Source organism: Geotrypetes seraphini, chromosome 11 (assembly GCF_902459505.1).
Source record: "Geotrypetes seraphini chromosome 11, aGeoSer1.1, whole genome shotgun sequence".
Taxonomy (NCBI): Eukaryota; Metazoa; Chordata; class Amphibia; order Gymnophiona; family Dermophiidae; genus Geotrypetes; species Geotrypetes seraphini.
In genome coordinates, this window is record NC_047094.1 from 80,076,787 (window position 1) to 80,097,532 (window position 20,746).

Genomic DNA, 20,746 nt, shown 5'->3' on the forward strand with positions numbered 1-20,746 from the left:
GAAAACATAACATCCTTCGAAAGGCCAATAGCTAAATTAAAGGTATAACTTTAACTGGGCAAAGTCATAAATTAGGCACTCAAATTTACACATGTGTTATGAACCTAAATGTTTAGAATACTAGCATATATATGAGGGGATGCTAAAAGTTCTTAGCCCAACCAAGAAGAGAATGACATGGATATGGTTCAATCAATGATCTGAAACAATGTCAAAAAACATAGAATTTCATTTCTGTAAATTGGAATTTAACAAAATAAGATGTCTCTTTTCAGCTACAGTGGTAAAATAATACTCAGAATTCGGGAAGTTGGTTGGTTGAGCTGAGAACATTTTGTCATCCCCTCCTAATCATATTTGTGCACATACATGCATATATGCCAATCAGGCACCTAAGGGTTATTATATAAATACATATATCTCACATAGCATGTATTTGCACAGTGGGTATACACAGGGATGGAGCCTAGGTGGTATGGGAGGGGTGCACATTAGGCATGAACCTTAGAATACTTTAAGACGCCCATGTATCTGTGGAAGCAACTATAATACATGCACCAACTCTATAGCTGGTGGAAATATTTGTGCCTAACTTCTAAGTATGGACTTTTGCTGTTACACTAGTGGTCTATGAAGGAAAGTAAGTACCCTCCAGCTGTCCTGTTATACAATTGTCTCATGCATATATAAAATTAAAAGTGGATTTTAAAGCCAACTGTCACACTGACAGTGCCACTAAGAGTACATATAATTTTAAAGGTGCTGTTGGATTTTAACCTCATATCTGAGATATGGCTTCAGGACAAGACACAATGCAGGAAATGATAAAATATAGATTATTAGCCAACTTTAAAAAAATTCCAAACAACATCACAACTGCTACCTAACTCATGATCTAACTGTGGAATAGGTATGCACTTCCTGTGTGTAACACTGTAAGTTCATATAACATAAGGAAAATGAATAATAGTGCTTGGTCACTCAATCAGAGTCATCCGTCACATCTGTTGAGTTCTGTTTTTCCTGTCCACAGAACCAAGAACGGGAAGTTAGGTTCAATCTCTTGCTTGTGCTGGTGATGCACTTCTTCAATGTTTGTTGGATGGCTGTGGATGAATAATAGAAGAGAAGTGGATCCAGACAAGCATTCAATGTGCTGAGGAGCAAAGCATAGATTCTCCATGGGAGACTCCCTTTCTCTATGAACCCCACAATGTGAGAGATATTATAAGGTGCAAAGCAGAGAATGAAGTTGCTCAGAGTGACCGCCACAAGCCCAATGGCCTTCTGTGTCTTCTTTCTACTGATTTTAGGCATTGTGATTAAAATCCGAATGAAGTTGACATAGCAGAAGATGGTGATTATGAAGGGGATGCAGAAGAGCAGGAGGCAAACTTCCAACCGATAGGGCAATAAGTACATTAATTGGTCATCTGTAAAGTCTGCATAGCATTTGAGGCTATCTGACATATTGTTCGGGACAAGTTGCACAATAAAGTATGTGAAGCTACAATGTAGGCTACAGAAAATCCAGATGAATGCACAAGCCATTACAGCATGTTTACACTTGCGATTGATTTTGTATTGGATGGGGTTCGCCACTCCCAGGTACCGCTCTACACTGATGGCAGTCAAGAACAAAGAACTGCTATAGATGCTGTTAAAATAGACAAACACCACCAGGGAGCAGAGAAAGAAAGGTAAAGGCCACTTCATGTCAGCTGCAGCCTCCATCATCTTGAACGGAAGGAAAATCAAGAGCAGCAGGTCAGATATTGAGAGGTTGAGCAGCAGGATATCGACTGGTGTGGGCTTCCGGTGGATCTTGACCGAGAAAGTATAGAGCGCCAACAAGTTGGACGGCAGCCCAATCAAGAAAGTTATTATGTAGACTGAAAGAACCAGAGGAGTCTTAAATGTCATTTTCCTGAGCTCCTGTTGGGAAACAACATTGGACATCAGAGAAGAAATTAATGCAGAGTAAAAAAATGTTATGCAAATCTCTTAGCTTGTTAAGATACAAACCTCATGCATGCATGCATGCATGGAGATGAATGTTGAAGCTTAAGCTTACAATATAGTTTCATGTCCATAGGGAGAAACAAAATCATTTTGGATTTATGCTAACAGTTTGCAAACAATTGTAAACCAGGACTAGCTGAGTCTTTAGCCTTAATAAATACACCTAGACCAGAATGGAATTTCTGGAAAAAGCCCACTATAACAAAAACCATTTGAAAATATTGATCTCTGTTGCTTAATCCCAGAATTTACAACTCACTTCATAGGAATGGTGGAAAGCCACACTCCATCGATATAAAATGGAATCACCTGATTTTTATTCATATGACCCTGATATTCGTATTAATCCGTTCAAACAGTTGCAAATGTACTCAAGGAAAGCCTGCCTGCAGCTGTAATTTTCAAAGCCCCAGGCATACTTTCCCTTATTCAATTTATTTCTATTCTGCTGTCTTGATTCTACACACATTTTTTGGAATATGGATAAGAGTTCCAACACTAGTCATAGTACAGGCACTTTTACCCAGGGGGAAAAAAGTTTGAAAAAATGCCCTCCAGGGGATAATTTTCTAACACAACACTTAGGTTTGGAGATGGAGAAGGTGCCTATTTGCATCCTATTTTACAAAGAGACGTGGAGGAGCATTTTCGATATAACATCTAAATCCGATTTTGGATGTTTTGCGAAACACGTCCAAAAATCCAGTAGTGACCATGACCATTTTCAAAACAGGAAAATGCCTATCTTTTTGTTTCAAAAATGGCTATTTCTTAGATGTGTTTGTGCTCAGCATGTTGATCTTTTTGAACCATTAAAAAAAAAAGTGTCCAAAATAAAAATGCAAAATGTAAGCCATTGGGATGTAAAAGGAGCCAGCGTTTCTAACAAATTAGCCACGCTGACATCTCAGCAGAGCAGTGTGCCACTAGGGGGCACTGCAGTGAATTTCACATAAAAAGGCCAAGGTACACCTCTTACCATAACCCCAAACCTACTGGACCCAACTGTACACTAGAGAATTTCACAGGGACAGAAATCCCACCCATCCCCGCCTGTCCCCGCCAGGATCCTCTCCGTCCCCCCCGTCCACGTCAGGAATTACCTCCAGCCCCGCCCAGCCCCATAAAAAGCAGCAATTACTTCTGACAGGATCATCAATTCCACAGTTTCTTTTGTGTTTGCGCTGATGTTTTCCTTGTGGAATCTCTTTGGTGGAACCCTTTTTTTGTTTTCTGTTCAGGTAATTAACTTATAAACCCCCTCTTTTACTAAGGCTGACATGTCCATTATATTATATGGACAAACCCTGCTTCCAAAGCCTTCCATCCCCATGGGAGTCCCATTGGCTAGAGGGGGGTTCCTGTTGGAATCCCGTGGGTCAGAGGGGGAGCAGTGAGTTGTGAATGCTGTGCTACCGATGGCTGTGTGAGACTTGGGGGGGGGGAAGTGCGCCCGTGTCCCCGTGCAGGCTTCATCTCCTGCCAGACAAATCAGTGGAGGGTACAAGAAGTTTCTCTTTTCAGCCCTCTCCTCAGTTCCCCAACCAAAATTCTGACACATTTGATATGGCTGGCGGAAGATGAAGCCTGCAAGGGGGCACGGGCGCATCCCCCCCTCCAAGTCTCACACAGCCATCGGCAGCACAGCATTCACAACTCGCTGCTCCTGCTTGCTTTGGGCCTTCCTTGCTGCTGGATCCCACCTACTCTGTTTCTGTGAAGACAGGACCCGGCAGCGAGGAAGGCCTGAAGCAAGCAGGAGCAGCAAGTTGAACGCCTCCCTCCCTGCCCTATCTCCCGCCAACGTAGTCTTAGCCAGCAAGCGACTTTTCCATTGCTCCGGGGCTCTAACACTCTGCTTGCATGCTTCACTTCTCCTTTTTCCCCCCTCATGACGTAACTTCTGGTTTCATTAGAGAAGGGTCGGGAAGCTGGCAAGCGCAGTGTTAGAGCCCCGGAGCATGGGTGAAGTCGCTTGCAGGCTGCGATGGGAGATAGGGCAGCTACCCTGCTTGCTAATGCTGGGCAATTTTGAGGGAGGCCATGGCCCCTGTGGCCCCCATTCCAACCCTTGTACAGATCCATGGTGAGACCTCATCTGGAATATTGTGTTCAATTCTGGAAACCACATTATCAAAAAGATGTGCGGAGAATTGAGTCGGTTCAGCGAATGGCCACCAGGATGGTCTCGGGACTCAAGAACCTCCCATTTGAGGAAAGACTGAATAAATTGCAGCTATACTCGCTCGAGGAACGTAGAGAGAGGGGGGACATGATTGAGACGTTTAAATATATCACGGGCCGCATCGAGGTGGAAGACGATGTCTTCTTTCTTAAAGGACCTTCGACCACAAGAGGACATCCGCTGAAAATCAAGGGCGGGCAATTTCATGGCGACGCCAGGAAGTATTTCTTCACTGAAAGGGTGGTCGATCATTGGAATGAACTTCCACTGCAGGTGATTAAGGCCAGCAGCGCGCTAGATTTTAAAAGGAAATGGGATATGCATGTGTGATCTCTAGCGGGGTGAAGTTCGGAGGGTGGGCCATTAGCATGGGCAGACTTGATGGGCTATGGCCCTTTTCTGCCGTCATATTCTATGTTTCTATGTTTCTAAGTACATTGTAGCTCAATTTTAGCAGTTCTATCAACAGCTACTGTATATATATCGGGTACCTCACCTACCCCAACTCAAATTTGTAATTTTTTTTAAGTTACCTAGTGCCTCCTCCTCTCCCTTCTTCTCAATTAGATTCCTTAATGTCCCATTATCTAGCACAGACATTGTGGCTGCCATTAAACCTATAAAGCCTGGTAAAGCCCCAGGTATAGATGGGCTAATATGAAATTCTACTATATCTATCAGGTTATCCTCACTCCCCACTTGCTTAGACTTTATCAATTTTTTGAGGTCTAATAATAGTGCAGGATCATTCACAGAGGCTATAATTAACATATTTCTGAAACCTGGGTAGGATCCTTTATACATGAAAAACTGTAGAACTATCTCACTACTCAACTATGACTATAAAATTTATGCTAAATTCTAACAGACAGACTTGCTAAATTGATGCCTCAATGAATTTGCCCTTCACAATGTGAATTTATCAAAGGTATAATGGCTTCTAGTAATACGACAGTATTTAGCCATATCCTCACTGTAGCCAATACTATTAGTGAACCTATGTGTGTAGTATCCTTGGACGCTGAAAAAGTATTTGATTACATTGAGTAGAAGTATCTTTTTGAAACTTTGCATTGATTTAATTTGGGAGACCATTTCATTGATATGGTGTGAATCTTATACTATAAGCTCATGGTAAGATTGAATGTGGAAGGGTGTCTATCCTCTTCATTCTTTGTAACATAGGGAATGCAACAAGGCTGCCTCTCTCCTCCTCTGTTATTCAATCTTGCTTTAGAATCACTTTTAATGACCATCAGGCAACAGGATGATATCTCTGGAATAAACATTAAACACTTTAATAGCATGGATTTTGTCTGTTTTTCACTTGTTCCATAGGTAGTTAGCTAATAATCTACCTACTCTGTTATTTTGTTTGTAATATAGGGCATGTTCTCCGTTCATCTGCATTCCAGCTTTTTCAGATAACAAAATGTTATATTGGAATTTCAACTTTTGAAGCTAAAGATATAATGCGGAAGGACTAGAGAAAAATTTAGATCCCCGGTTCCTAATCTGGGATTCCATATTCATAAGGGTATTGCACTGTTCTTTAGCTTTCTGGGAAGAATAGCTAATACTCTCACCTTGGATATATGAACTACAGGCATTCCATATACCGTATTTTCACGCAAATAACACGCACCCGTATAAAACGCGCACACGGGTATAGCGCGCAGAAATCACGATGATATGCACAAAAACTTTGGTATACCGCGCTCACGGGTATACCGCGCATGCTGCCCGACTCTCCGTTCACCCCCCCCTGACTTCCGTGCACTGCCCCGCCTCTCCGTGCGCTGTCCCGACTCTCCGTTCACCCCCCCCTGACTTCCGTGCACTGCCCCGCCTCTCCGTGCGCTGTCCCGACTCTCCGTTCACCCCCCCTGACTTCCGTGCACTGCCCCGCCTCTCCGTGCGCTGTCCCGACTCTCCGTTCACCCCCCCCTGACTTCCATGCACTGCCCCGCCTCTCCGTGCGCTGTCCCGACTCTCCGTTCACCCCCCCTGACTTCCGTGCACTGCCCCGCCTCTCCGTGCGCTGTCCCGACTCTCCGTTCACCCCCCCCTGACTTCCGTGCACTGCCCCGCCTCTCCGTGCGCTGTCCCGACTCTCCGTTCACCCCCCCTGACTTCCGTGCACTGCCCTGACTTTCCGTGCGCTGTCCCGACTCTCCGTGCGCTGTCCCGACTCTCCGTTCAACCCCCCTGACATCCGTGCACTGTCCCCCCTTGAAGGTCTGTCCCCATCCTGAAAGCCTGATGCCCCCCCCCCGACGTCCGATACATCCCTCCCCCCCCCGAAGGACCGCCGACTCCCCAACAATATCGGGCCAGGAGGGAGCCCAAATCCTCCTGGCCACGGCGACCCCCTAACCCCACCCCGCACTACATTACGGGCAGGAGGGATCCCAGGCCCTCCTGCCCTCGACGCAAACCCCCCTCCCCCCAACGACCGCCCCCCCAGCCGACCCGCGACCCCCCTGGCGACCCCCATGACCCCCCCACCCCCCTTCCCCGTACCTTTGGTAGTTGGGCCAGAAGGGAGCCCAAACCCTCCTGGCCACGGCGACCTCCTAACCCCACCCCGCACTACATTACGGGCAGGAGGGATCCCAGGCCCTCCTGCCCTCGACGCAAACCCCCCTCCCCCCCAACGACCGCCCCCCCAAGAACCTCCGACCGCCCCCCCAGCCGACCCGCGACCCCCCTGGCGACCCCCACAACCCCCCCACCCCCCTTCCCCGTACCTTTGGTAGTTGGCCGGACAGACGGGAGCCAAACCCGCCTGTCCGGCAGGCAGCCAACGAAGGAATGAGGCCGGATTGGCTCATCCATCCTAAAGCTCCGCCTACTGGTGGGGCTTAAGGCGCGTGGGCCAATCAGAATAGGCCCTGGAGCCTTAGGTCCCACCTGGGGGCGCGGCCTGAGGCACATGGTCGGGTTGGGCCCATGTGCCTCAGGCCGCGCCCCCAGGTGGGACCTAAGGCTCCAGGGCCTATTCTGATTGGCCCACGCGCCTTAGGCCCCACCAGTAGGCGGAGCTTTAGGATGGATGGGCCAATCCGGCCTCATTCCTTCGTTGGCTGCCTGCCGGACAGGCGGGTTTGGCTCCCGTATGTCCGGCCAACTACCAAAGGTACAGGGAAGGGGGGTGGGGGGGTCGTGGGGATCGCCAGGGGGGGCGCGGGTCGGCTGGGGGGGGCGGTCGGAGGTTCTTGGGGGGGGGGGCGGTCGTTGGAGGGAGGGGGGTTTGCGTCGAGGGCAGGAGGGCCTGGGATCCATCCTGCCCGTAATGTAGTGCGGGGTGGGGTTAGGGGGTCGCCGTGGCCAGGAGGGTTTGGGCTCCCTTCTGGCCCGATATTGTCGGGAAGTCGGCGGTCCTTCGGGGTGGGGGTGCGAGTGGTCCTGCCAGAGGGGGGGGATGTATCGGACGTCGGGGAGTCGGCCGGGCAAGAGGGCTTGGGCTCCCTCTTGCTCCGATCGTGGGTGCGGGTGGGAGCGCGTGCGAGCGGTCGTTCGGGGTGGGGGTGCGAGTGGTCCTGCCGGGGGGGGGGATGTATCGGACGTCGGGGAGTTGGCCGGGCAAGAGGGCTTGGGCTCCCTCTTGCTCCGATCGTGGATGCAGGTGCGGGTGGGAGCGCGTGCGAGCGGTCGTTCGGGGTGGGGGTGCGAGCGGTCCTGCTGGGGGGGTGAATCGGGCGTCGGGCGGGGTGGGAACTATGTTTAAAAACTTTGGTATAACGCGCTCACGCATATAACGCGCGAGGGGTATGCGCGGTAGGTAAAAACGCGTATAACGCGCGCGTTATATGCGTGAAAATACGGTAGTATGAAAGCAATTAATAAAATTGGGATCATCGCTTAAGACCACATTGAATCTCCACAGTCCATTAGTATTTTTGTAGTCCATAGACGCAAATACACAATCGGGTGTTGAAACAAATGAATAGAAGCAAAATACACCCAAACAATTTTATGTACAATAAATAATACTTTGTTAGCATAGGAGATGGGTCTCAGAGACCTATAGTCAATCAGTTGATTGCTGATATGTATCACAGGTCAGTAACTCAATCATTGGCCCAAACTCCCTATTCTATTTAAATATTTTTTAAAAAAATTTTTTGTATAAATAGTTTTAATATTTTTATGTTTTTATATTTTTAATCATCATCAATATTCAAACTTTATAGTGAATAGAAGATAACGCCTATAAATTCAAAAAGCACTTATCTTAGTAAACGCTGCTGAAAGTGAATGGCACTGCTTAGTTAAACCCAATGGGGCCTCCGTTTCACCTGTTAGGCTTTGTCAGGGGATAGTGTTAAGCAGTACGGAACACAGCTTCCTATGTGATTCAAAATTTTCAAAATGGCGCAATTAATAAAATTTGGATCATTGCTTAAGAACATAAGAACATAAGAACATAAGAAGTTGCCTCCACTGGGTCAGACCAGAGGTCCATCCTGCCCAGCGGTCCGCTCCCGCGGCGGTCCATCAGGTCCGCGACCTGTGAAGTGGTTACTGACCAATTCAATAACCTACCTCAAGTTCTATCTGTACCCCTCTATCCCCTTATCCTCCAGGAACCCATCCAAACCTTTCTTGAACCCCTGTACAGAGTTCTGGCTTATCACCTCCTCTGGAAGCTTGTTCCATGTGTCCACCACCCTCTGGGTCCATTAGTATTTTTGTAATCCCCCATGTTCATTGTTAAAGAAATACCAGCATGATCTGATATATGAATTATCTCAGTAGTAGTCCTAGTAATTGACTGTACCAGTGTTTTGGAAGTTAGGAAGGAAGTAATCTAGTCTCATGCTAGAGTTATGAGGCTTGGAGTAAAAAGTGAATTCAAAAGTGTGATGCAGCAGTCTCCAGATATCCAGAGTATGTGATTGCATCATTTGTACCATAACTGAATAGGCTTTAGGGGCTGAAAAATGCCTATCTAGTATGGCATCTAAAATCATATTCCAATCTCCTCCAGCTATAAAATATAACCAGCCAATACCAATGTAAATTGATAAATTAGAGTTTGTTTCATCCACATTTGACCCATATACAGGTACATTGACAAGAGCAAATATTTGATATTCATTCCACTATCCATATAAATCTGCACATTGGGAAAAAATAGAATATTTCAGTTTTTTGCCAATAAAATTGTTATACCACATTTCCCAGAAATAGCTACAGAAAAATAACAATCATGCACCCAAGTTTGCTTAGGTTTCTTAAATCCAGAGCACACAATCTAGTTTCTTGGAAAAATATGATGTCTAAAATACAATAAAAGCTTTTTGCACTTAATGTGGTTATTAATGCCTTTCACATTAAGTGCTACTACTGTGTAGTCACCCATTATCTATAAATGAAGAGGTATAAAGGTCATAGCACGCAAGAAGCATGGAACACATAAAATATTTGAGAAAAAGTGCAAGTTCCAAGTTCTGCAATTTGAGAAAGAAGCAAAACCCTCCACACCCATAACAGTGGAGAAAAAACACTTTCATACAGACACATACACATCAACAAAACCTGACCACCCACCAATCATATTAACTCTCCTTCTGACCCCCAGCAATAGGCTGTTAATCCATCCCTAGTAATGAAAGTTTAAACTCTCAGGCCCAGATGCACTAAAGCCAGTGATAGTTGCTAAACCTGTTTTTATAGCTTTAGCGACAATTGCATTTGCCGACCCGATGCTCAAAATGGCTCACCGCAAATTTTTCCCCTCGACCGTCCATTGTACAATCCAGCCATGCAAATTATCTAAAACCCCACGCAAACTAGCCAAGCGATTGATGCACTAACATCACTTGGCTATGCACATAAAAACAAGGGTTTTAGTGATCCCAAAAACCAGACAGGTCTGCCAGTTTTGTTTTTTTTTCATTTTTGTTTTAATGGCACAGATATTTTATGTGTGTTACATACAAAAAATATTGCATGTTACACACGCAAAATATATGTCCCATAAAAAAATGAATAAAGCCTCACATCGATGACTTCCCTCCTTGACGACCCCCAATGAATGCAGCACTGGGAATTCTCCCCACATGCTAGCAAAAATCATCAGGAGGGATGCCCACTCCCTCCTGCCATGCCAACCCTTGTATCCTGGGATACAGAGGAAGGAGTCTAAGGCCCTAATTGGCTCAGATGCCTAAGGCCCCTACCAAGGGAAGGAGTCTTTGGTATCTGAGCCAGTCAAGGTCATGGGCCCCTCCCTGTGCATCACATGATGCTCCGGGGAGGGGAAGGCCCGCCATTTTGGACAGGCGGACCTCGGAGGAGGAGTGACAGAGAATCCCTCCTGCTCCTAACTTCCTTGAAAGGTACGGGGTGGCTTGGGGGACCTATCATCCATCCTGCCTTTCTTGGGGGGGAAGGGGGAGGGTAGGGGATCTTTGGCAGGGTGCCTGGCATGGGGATGGGCCTTCAGTGGCAGAGGAGAGAGTGGACATTCCTTCTGCTGTTTCACTGCTAGGAGAGGGGGGGTTGGCATGGCAGGAGGGAATTTACATCCCTCCTGCCTACTTTCACTAGTGCGGGGTGATTCCCAGTACCACATTCATCTGGGATCAGTGGTGGGGGGTGCTTTTTTTTTAATAGGGCAGATATTGTGCGTGTGTAACACACACATCATCTGTGCCCATTAAAAAAGAAAAAAAGGTTTCCTGCCCTGAACACCTGAGTGGTAGGGGACTTCCCTTACCTCTCAGCTGTTCAGGCTTCTTCTGCTGGCTCTGCAGATGTGTGAGAGTCGCTTTCATAGCGATCAATCAGATGGCAGAGTCGGGGATTACAACAAACCTCCATGTGAATCATTTGCATACAAACATTTTAGTGCATGAATAGCTCTTTTTAAATTGGCCAAAAATTGGATCAGAGCAGACCCACATAGTCTTACTGATCCTCTTTCTGCATCTACTACTATTACTACTACTACTACTATTTATTATTTCTATTGCGCTGAAAGGCATACGCAGCGCTATACATTTTAACATAGGCCTCAGTGGTGGGAAGAGTTCTTACTGAAAGCACAGAGAGCAGGATTCCCAGACCTCCATATCAACACAATAATATGTAACAATATCATACTAATAAATTGCATAAAACATATTGGATAATAATTAAATCTTATTATAGAAGTTAACATACATCCAAAGTATAAAGGTTAACAACTCATATTGAAAATTACTGCACTGTAACTATGGCAAACTATAACCTGTAAACTGTATATTATGTATATTGGTATTAGATCCCTAGTATGTGTTGAGTTAGGATAAAAAAAACTTGTATTGTATTAAAAAAACTTGTACTCTACCTATGGCAAATTGAAACCCATTAACTATATATTATGTATGTTAACCTATAACCCATTCTGAGCTCATTGGGGAGAACGGGATAGAAAATAAACTAAATAAATAAATAAAATATATGCATCAAAAAAAGAACAATTGAATACGAAAGCATGCCTGAATGATGGATGTAACTCAATATGACTCAGCTAAAATAGGAATATGACTCAGCTCAAATAGGAATATTTCCAACTCTTGTGAATCCACATAAGTTTTTGTTCAGTTGTTGAATATAACTTTCATTCTAGCTAATAATCTGTAGCAGGCATCTATTGATTTCAGCTTTTGGCACATTGCAAGAAAGTGCCATATCTTTTCAGCAGTAGCCTTGGTGAAATGTAGATAATCTGCCCTTGTCACATGATCTTTTGCATTGATTTTATATGTTCCAGAATTGCAGAATGTCAAGATTTGTAACAAGATTGACTGAGATCTATTCTGCCTTGATTGTACTTGTTTTTTCTTTGTGCACTCTCTTAGTTTCAAACAAGCAGTCAAATTTTAAATGGAGCACTTTCAGCAATCAATCTTCTGGAAATTTTATTGGGTCTGGGTCATCAGAACCTTTGTGAAGGCCTAGAATTCTCTTATTGTTGTGGCAATTCCTGTTACCAAGGTTCTCTAGCACCATTCTTCATACAGCTTTTACCAATACTTTGGTTTGATGCCACTCCATCTATCTGCTCACATTTCTTTTCTAAATATCCTAATCTTGTGCCCATCAAAAAGACCTTCGTTGTCAAATTAATAATCTCCACTTTAATATCCTTAATATCAGATTTGCTTTTGGTAAGAAGTGTGGAAATGTATATGAGTTGCACTGCAACCTCAGCCATGTTGTTGGTATCAGGTTTCTTGGCGTTGGCCTTCATCAGAGATGGTGGATCAGGTTTGGGTTGCTTAGTGATCAAGATGATCGCGAACACCACCCCAGTCTTCCCCACTTTGGAATAAAGAATACTTAAGGAGTAGATTAGAGAAGTTAATCAGATGTTAATGAGTATACTATATTTTGCCACTTAAGAAGATTGACACCTGGAAACAGTTCACCTTTGCTTTCATTCATTTCAGGCTCTCTAGCATCCCTCCAAGCTTGGTATTTCTTTCTGGATGCACTTTCGAGGGAGGGGGAGGGGTACAGCAACCACTGGGGGATTCATGAGGGGTCATGTCTTAATCACTCCAGTGATCAGCTGATCAATCAGAGCACCATTTTGTACCCTGGACATGACTAAAAGAGGTCTAAATAATAATATTCTTTTTAGACTGACATTTCTTCACATTCAGTTATCACTTTTAGACATCCTATTTTTGGGCTTTCCCTGGTCCCACCCAAAACACATTGACAACACACCCCCTTGCTGTTTGGACGAGCTGTAGTGCAGCATATCTGAATTCTGCTATTCTAAAATCTCAACTTGTAAATTTTTGGCAGATGGATGATTTTTGTCCATTTTGAGATGTGCATATGCTTTGAAAATGAGTCCCTTAGGCTCCTAAGTTTAGCTAAAAATAGGGTACAAATTTAGGGACCTAACTTATTCATTTATTTATTGTAGGTATTTATATACCACCTATCACACTTATCTAAGCAGCTTACAATCAGGTACTCAAGCATTTTAATCAGGTATTCAAGCATTTTCCCTAACTGTCCCAATGAGCTCACAATCTATCTAATGTACCGGGGCAATGGAGGATTGAGTGACTTGCACAGGGTCACAAGGAGCATAAGTTTAGGAGCTCAGCTATATATAAATATTCTATCCGATATTCAGTGCTATTTAATAAGCCTGAATGGTGTTGACTGGTTAAATATCGCTTAACTGGTTATATGTGAATATTCAACATGAGATAGGTTATCTCCAATGAATATTTATGGTTAGCAGCTAAACGTTAACTGGATATATTGCATGATAACCAGTAATTTTAGTTGCCAAATCAGGCTGTATAAATAGCAGTCCTACCTTTGGCCACTATAAATTTAACTGGTCAGTGCTAAATATTGACTTAGCTGGTTAACTTTTTAGCAGCCAAAAAAATCCTGGATGCTCAGTACTGGTCAGTGTGCTCACTGCAGGAGTTAGCCGGTCTGTCTCCCATGGTTTGACTATTGGCCCCATTGTCTTCCTTTTTACTTGTCAACTTTAACCTTCTGATGTAATATATCATGGCTTCTGCGCACCAGCTGTGTTTAGTGTGTCTTTGTGTTTAACTCTGAAACAACTTGAGCTCTTACAGGATATCATTTCTTATCCAAGTCAGGCTTTATTATCTTTATCACCCTGGGTAGATGAGGACACAGGAACCCCTTCTGAATCGAGCGCCAAGTACTCCACACAGAGTCTTACCACCAAGTTATATAATAATATAAAGAGGACCTTCCAAAGCAAATTGATCTTCTACAGTCATAGATCAACAGTGAGATATTTCCTCTTTTTATCCAACTACTATAGCCCGTTCTGAGATCTTTGGGGAGAATGGGATAGAAAATTAATTAATTAAATAAATAAATGCATATAGTGAGGCCTGACATTGTGTTGACTTGCATAGCTGACCACCCACTGTGATACCTAGATCATCTTCAGTTAACATTATCAGGCGACTGGAAAACTAGAGCTAGTATGTCTTATGTGATTTGGTAAGGCGTTTTGAGTTCTCCAAATATTTGGCTTCTAATAAGATTAAATAAGTAAACAATGGATTATGATAAACAAATTACAAGTCCACAGATAGAGTGAGACAAAATTAGGACTGATTCAGCATGTACATGGTTTCCTTTCTCTTTGGTTTACACAAAACATGATTTTTCTCATTGTCACTTTACATCAAGTATTTCATAGAACCTCTCCATGACACCAGTGTATCCAAATTCAGTATTTCGTATCTTCAGCATACAGAAAACCAGGGTCCTGCTGAGGAATTCTAGCAGTGAAAGCAGGAGACTCTAATAAGGTAGTATAGTTACTTTGCTATGACATCATTTTGGACTACTTATATAATTTGTTTAGTACAGGATTTAGTGCTTTGGTGCTGAAGTTCGACATGAGCTCTGCCTTTGATTTGGTTGATCATGACAAAATGCTGGAATGTTTAGATGCCATTGGAATACATGGAAGAATGCTGGAATGGTTTTGTGGTTTTCTTACAACCCGAACCTATCAGGTTCGCTTTGACGACACCCTCTCAGACAGCTGGAGTAATCCATGTGGTGTACCTCAGGGATTGCCACTGTCTCCCTCTACTTTTTAACATCTATCTGTCTTCACTAGGAGATAGGCTAATGCAGTGGTCCCCAACCCTGTCCTGGAAGACCATCAGGCCATTCGGGTTTTCAGGCTAGCCCTAATGAATATGTATGAGAGAGATTTGCATATAATGGAAGTGACAGGCATCCAAATCTTTTCCATGCATATTCATTAGGGCTATTCTGAAAACTCAATTGGCCTGGTGGTCCTTCAGGAAAGGGTTGGGGACCACTGGGCTAATGCATCTGGGAATAAAGTTGTTAGTTACACAGACGATATAACCATCATTATTCCTATTTCAGATTCTCTTTCTCAAGTTAACTACATAGTAGCTGAGGTACTTAGATTAATAGAACAATGGATGGTTGCATTTCGACTGAAACTAAACTCAGAGAAAACTAAATTTTTTCTTGCTTCCCCACGTCAAAATAATTCAGAATCATCTCTTACTATAAATAAAATCTATTCAATTGATTCTGTTATATAGATCCTAGGTGTAATCTTGGACCAGAATCTGTTGATGAGGAATCAGGTGGATGCCCTAGTGAGGAGAGGATTTCACACACGATGGAAGCTTCGATCAATCAGAGCATATTTTGATGTTAATTAATTTAGACTTTTGGTTCAGTCCTTGGTAATGAGCCAATTAGATTACTGCAATATTGTTTACTTGGCAGGAATACAGAAAAATTTGCAGAGGCTGCGCATTGTTCAGTATGATCACATCACTTCCTTCTTTCGCGTACTGCATTGGTTGCCAGTGGAGGCTCGGATTGAGTTTAAGTTTAGATACTTTTGTTATAAAATCCTGTTTGGACTTTCTCCCAATTATCTTACGGATTCATTCTCATTCGATACTAATAAATATACTAGATGTTCACATGCCAATTTAATTTTCCTATCGAAAAGAGGATGCAAATTCAAAAAGTACCACCATCGCCTTCTGTCCTACCAGGCAGCATCCTGAGATAAAGATTTAAACACCTTAATTATGACTTCAACCACTTAATTGGATTTTAGGAGGCATCTAAAAACGTATTTGTTTATCAAATATTTAGGTAATTAAGTTAATTCATCTCATTGTTCAACTTCTTTTGCAAACTGCATAGAACTTCACAGTCCTGCGGTATATAAGTAAAATGTAATATAATGTAATCACTAGTTGCTAGGAAGAATAACAGGAAGAAAGACCTAGCGAAGCTTGAAGAATGGTCTGAAATTTGGTAGCTAAAATTTAATGCTAAGAAATGCAAGGTCATGCATTTGGCCTGCAAAAACCCAAAGGAACGGTACAGTTTAGGGGGTGAAGAACTTATGGGCGTGAGAGAAGAGTGGGACTTGGGTGTGATTGTATGTGATGATCTTAAGGTGGCCAAACAGGTTGAAAAGTTGACGGTGAAGGCTATAAGGATGCTAGGGTACATAAGGGGAGGTTTGACCAGTAGGAAAAAGAGGTATTGATGCCCCTGTATAAGGCTCTGTTAAGACTTCATTTAGAATAGAGTCGGTCCAGAGGAAGGCTACTAAAATGGTATGAGGTCTTCATCGTAAGGCGTATGTGGACAGACTTAAAGATCTCAATCTGTATACTTAGAGGAAAGGTGGGAGAGGGGAGATATGATAGAGATGTTTAAATACTGTCACAGGGAAGTTCCTCTGAATTCTGAGCTGCACTCAGGATTGTCAAATGCCAGTTGCATACCTTCTGTTGCCAAGCCTAGACTTTTTTCAAAAGGTAAACTAGAGGTTAACACTCCCTATTTATATCTTTCTAGAGAGGCACAACAGGCAGGAAAAGTTAAGTTCCCAAATATGAAACTGAAAGGAGAGGTAAAACCAGAGTATTTATTTCACAAAGGGAACCCAAATCCTAGACAGAAAACTCTGAAATGTCAGATAAACACACCTCTTAGCACTGCACCAATCGGGGGCAGGCAGGCACCTGGAGCTGAGCATAAATATCCCAGCACCACAAGCGAAAGGGGAGGAGTAGTAGGAAGAATTACACCCAGAGTAGCTGGTCCTAGCAGGACTTAGCAAGAGAAGCGTTCACAGCCTAAGCCACTCTGGACTCAGTGCAAAAAGGAGGACTAGGAAATTCTACAGCCCATGTATCAAACTGAAGCAGAGATTACTTATCCTGAACCAGAAAACCAGAGTGAGCTGGAACCATTTGAAACTGAAATGGATTCAGAGACTGAGTTTATGGAGTGTGATAGCAATGCAGAAATGGGTCACCCCATGGAGATTTAAAGATGGGCTGAAGAAGTGGCAGAAGCTGGATTAAATGCTGTTGAAAGTGTGTTTAACTGGTATGCTGCATTGCAGTTGAAGTTTCAGATTAAAGCCTAGGACTGAGGGGGAAAAAGGACTGCAATGGTTGAAACTGCTAGAAGCTGGGAGTTTGTTTAAAGAGAAGCCAAGAAGCTGCCTGGTAGTACTCATGGGAGTCTGCTGAACCCACTTTGGAAGTAATGCTGGATGAAATGTTATAACCCAGAAGTGTTCCACTAAGAATTCTGATGTAGCACAGTGAGCATTTTTAATACATGACCTGCAGGGTTCTTGGGTGGGTACAGTCCATCAGAATTATTCAGGGAGGTTGAACCCGTTCCTCTGAGCAGTGCAGAGGAAGTATTAGCAGGTTTTCTTGTCCTTGCTAATGAAAATGGTGGAGCTTATTGAATCCCCAAACGAACAAAACTTGAGAAATTAGATTCAATATCACGTGGGTGATACGTAAAGTACAAAATGCAAAAACCACCCACTAATAATTGTGACACCACCTTACAAAGTGTAAAAAGTGCTCAGAACCAAATGAAAGGTGAAAAGGTCAAAAACGAGGTTATACCCCATAAACTGTGCCTTTTGTGTTCAGTCATTGCACTTCAATCACTTAAATGGTCAAGCAACAATCCAAACTTTCAAAAAAAGTTATTAATGGTTGTACTCATCTCAGAAAAGGTGTCCAATTCCTCCGGGTTCTGATGCATTTTGCCTGACCGGCTTCCTCAGAGAACCCACAAATGAAATGCTTTAATACAGATGTGATCTACAAAAAATAGAAAACAATAACTTAACTATTGAAAGTTTATACAAAAATGTCTCCCAACACTCTCGGTGAATCTGGAGGTAACCTCATGTCCTTCAAAGTTTCACTTCCTCTTTGAAAGATTCACTTCACCCGCCAGTTCATTTAACTCCATATACCGGAAATGATGTCATAGCTGTCAGTGTAGAAACATCCACCATTCTACCTCCCTGTTGAGACTGTGAGGCATAACTGTTTGCCATTTATAAATCCATGATTGTTCTTTCTTCCACAACCACCTGTAAATCACCACCCCGCGGCAAGGTATGTACCTCCAACACCACATATTTCAAATTGTGCACTGTATGGCCCAAATCTGACCAATGTTGAACAAGGGGGGCTACAACCAACCTCACCCTGCCTTATCTTGCTGAGATGTTCCATGATCCTGACTTTGAAGGCCTTTTTGGTATGGCCGATGTAAAAAAAGCATGCATGGACACTCAATGAGGTAAACAACCCCTACACTCTCACATGTAGTGTATTGAAGAAGATGGTGTGAGTAATGCAATCGGGGGTGAATCACTATGTCAGTAATCATAACATGATCACAAACTGTGCAGCGTCCACATCTATCATGCCCACCATATCTACTACCGGTGAGTGAGGCAGGGAAGAAAATAGTCGAAGAAGTCATTGAGGAAATCAAATCAGGGGATGGTTGAGGATCAGTTTCAGTCCCTGCCATACTTCCAACAGGGATAACACTATTTGATTAGGGTTCATGACACGGATAACTTGGTTTATGTTCATATAGGTATATAATTATGGTTTGAAGAGAAGATTGGCTATATCTGGTGTTGTAGTATTGATATTATGAGTTCTGGTATGGCTATCTTTTCCCAGTTTGTAGGAGGCTTGGTCATTTTTCAAGAGAGGAGAGGTGGTATAGTGGTTAGAGCTACAGCCTCTCTTCCCTGAGGTTGTGGGTTCAAACCCCATGCTGCTCCTTGTGATACTTGGTAAGTCACATAATCCTCCAGTACCCCAGGTACATTAGATAATGAGTCCACCTGGACAGATAGGAAAAATGCTTGAAGTACCGGTATGCAAACCACTTTAAATGTGGTTGTGTAACTACAAAAAGGGCAGTATATAAACCCCAATCCTTTTCCTAGGATTCTCAGTTCTGATTCCAGTTTCAGTGGGGTATTATGCAGTGTCATCATTAGTAATTCATGCTGAGCTTAACAGTAAGCATTTGGGGGGTTTCTTTTTTTTAGTTTCAGTTTCATGTCAGCCCAATTCATCAACTAAACAAGTGACTTCCTTTACTGATGTGTTAATCTTGTTTTTTTTCTTGTAGAAAGGAATATATAATGTAATATCCTCTACATAGGAGAAGTAAGTGAGGTCTTTCCTCATAAGTGTCCTAGTGTTGACAACAGTACATTGAAAGGTATTGGGAAGAATGGTGAGCCTGCTTGATGCTGACCATTCTTCCAATCTGTCTTCATTCATTTTTACACTGTATGTTCTGTTTGTTAGAAACCCTTCTAGCCAAGGGTTTATCGCTTACCCCTAGAAAGTTTAGAATCAGTAATAGGAGTTGATGGCCAACACTAGCTAATTTGAATTGTGGTACAAGGACTTGTCTAGTGCTCATGTGTGGTCCAATCTCAGATGTCGGAGCACTGAATAGTGTATATGTAATAGGTTATAGTGTTCCAGGTACTTTGTGATTTGATTTGTTACCATGCTGTCAAATAGCTTGACATGAAGTGGGATTGAAGCTACTGGTCTGTAATTCTTGACATCATGTATTTCTCCATTTTGATATTTTAGGATTAGTGTTAGAATGATTTTTTTCCCTAGATGTTCTGGGAATATTCCTTTTTCTAGGAAATTATTCAGCCAGTCTAATTGATAGTTGTAATATGTTTTTGATATTTTTTGTTAGAAAATTGGGCAGACATCTAATGAACATTGAGATTTGGTGTATTTGGATAGTAATCTTATTATTATCTTATTTCTGTGATTGGTGAGAATTTTTCCCAGTACCTATCTGCTGGGTATTTTGTTTGTGGAAGGTATTCTCTCTCTTTTATGCTATAAGTCACTTTCACGAATCAGCCCCTAGATGTAGTCTCCCATCATGTTCTCATTATATTGTCCTTGGTAACAGAGTTCAATGTCCAATATATCCTGGTGGAAGCATGTACCTTGCTCCTCTGAGTATGCTCCTATGTTCTCTTTGGATATCTCAAGATGAGCATCGAGGATATGGACTTTGAAAGACATCTTACAGCCCATTTTACTGTAATTCTTCTCCAAATTCTCAACCAACTCCACATAGTTTCCAGCTTTGTGATTACCCAGGAAGTCCCGAACCATTGTGACAAAACTGTTCCAAGCTGCTTTCTCCTTCCTAGTTAGCTTCTTGGGAAATTCTTTGCACTACAGGATCTTTATCTGTGGTCCAATGAAGACACCAACTTTGACCTTTGAAGGTACTTGAAGGCTACCAACTCCTTATCTAGAGCTCTGACAAATTGTTTCATTAGGCCCAATTTGATGTGCAATGGTGGCATCAGTACCATCTGGGGGTCCACCAGTGGTTTCCATTGACATTGCCTCTCCCCACAGAGAACTTGGTCTGCTGTGCTAGTCCCGCCTTTGATAGTGCACCTCTCTATCCCTGCTGTCCCAAAGGCAGAGACAGCAGGGATACTTTGGAGACCCATTAGGAATGCCACCATTTTGAAGTCTCCAGCCATACTCATCATACTTCAAGGTACCTAGTAAGGTCTTGATACTGTTGTAATTCTCTTTGAGGTACACTGAGTGAGCCAGTGGAAGAGATGAATACTTGTTCCTGTTATGGAGCAGC

General features: G+C 43.2%; 1 protein-coding gene across 1 annotated transcript in view; it reads right to left on the minus strand.

Annotated features, from left to right (window-relative positions):
* Positions 1-242: 242 nt before the first annotated feature.
* The window catches only part of LOC117345689 (free fatty acid receptor 2-like), a 51,244-nt gene continuing 30,740 nt past the window's right edge, over positions 243-20,746 (minus strand). Inside the window, exon 2 of the mRNA XM_033914712.1 lies at positions 243-1,935. Coding sequence (XP_033770603.1) covers positions 982-1,923 — 942 coding nt within the window. The 5' untranslated portion in view covers positions 1,924-1,935 and the 3' untranslated portion in view covers positions 243-981. The remainder of the gene's footprint in view (positions 1,936-20,746) is intronic.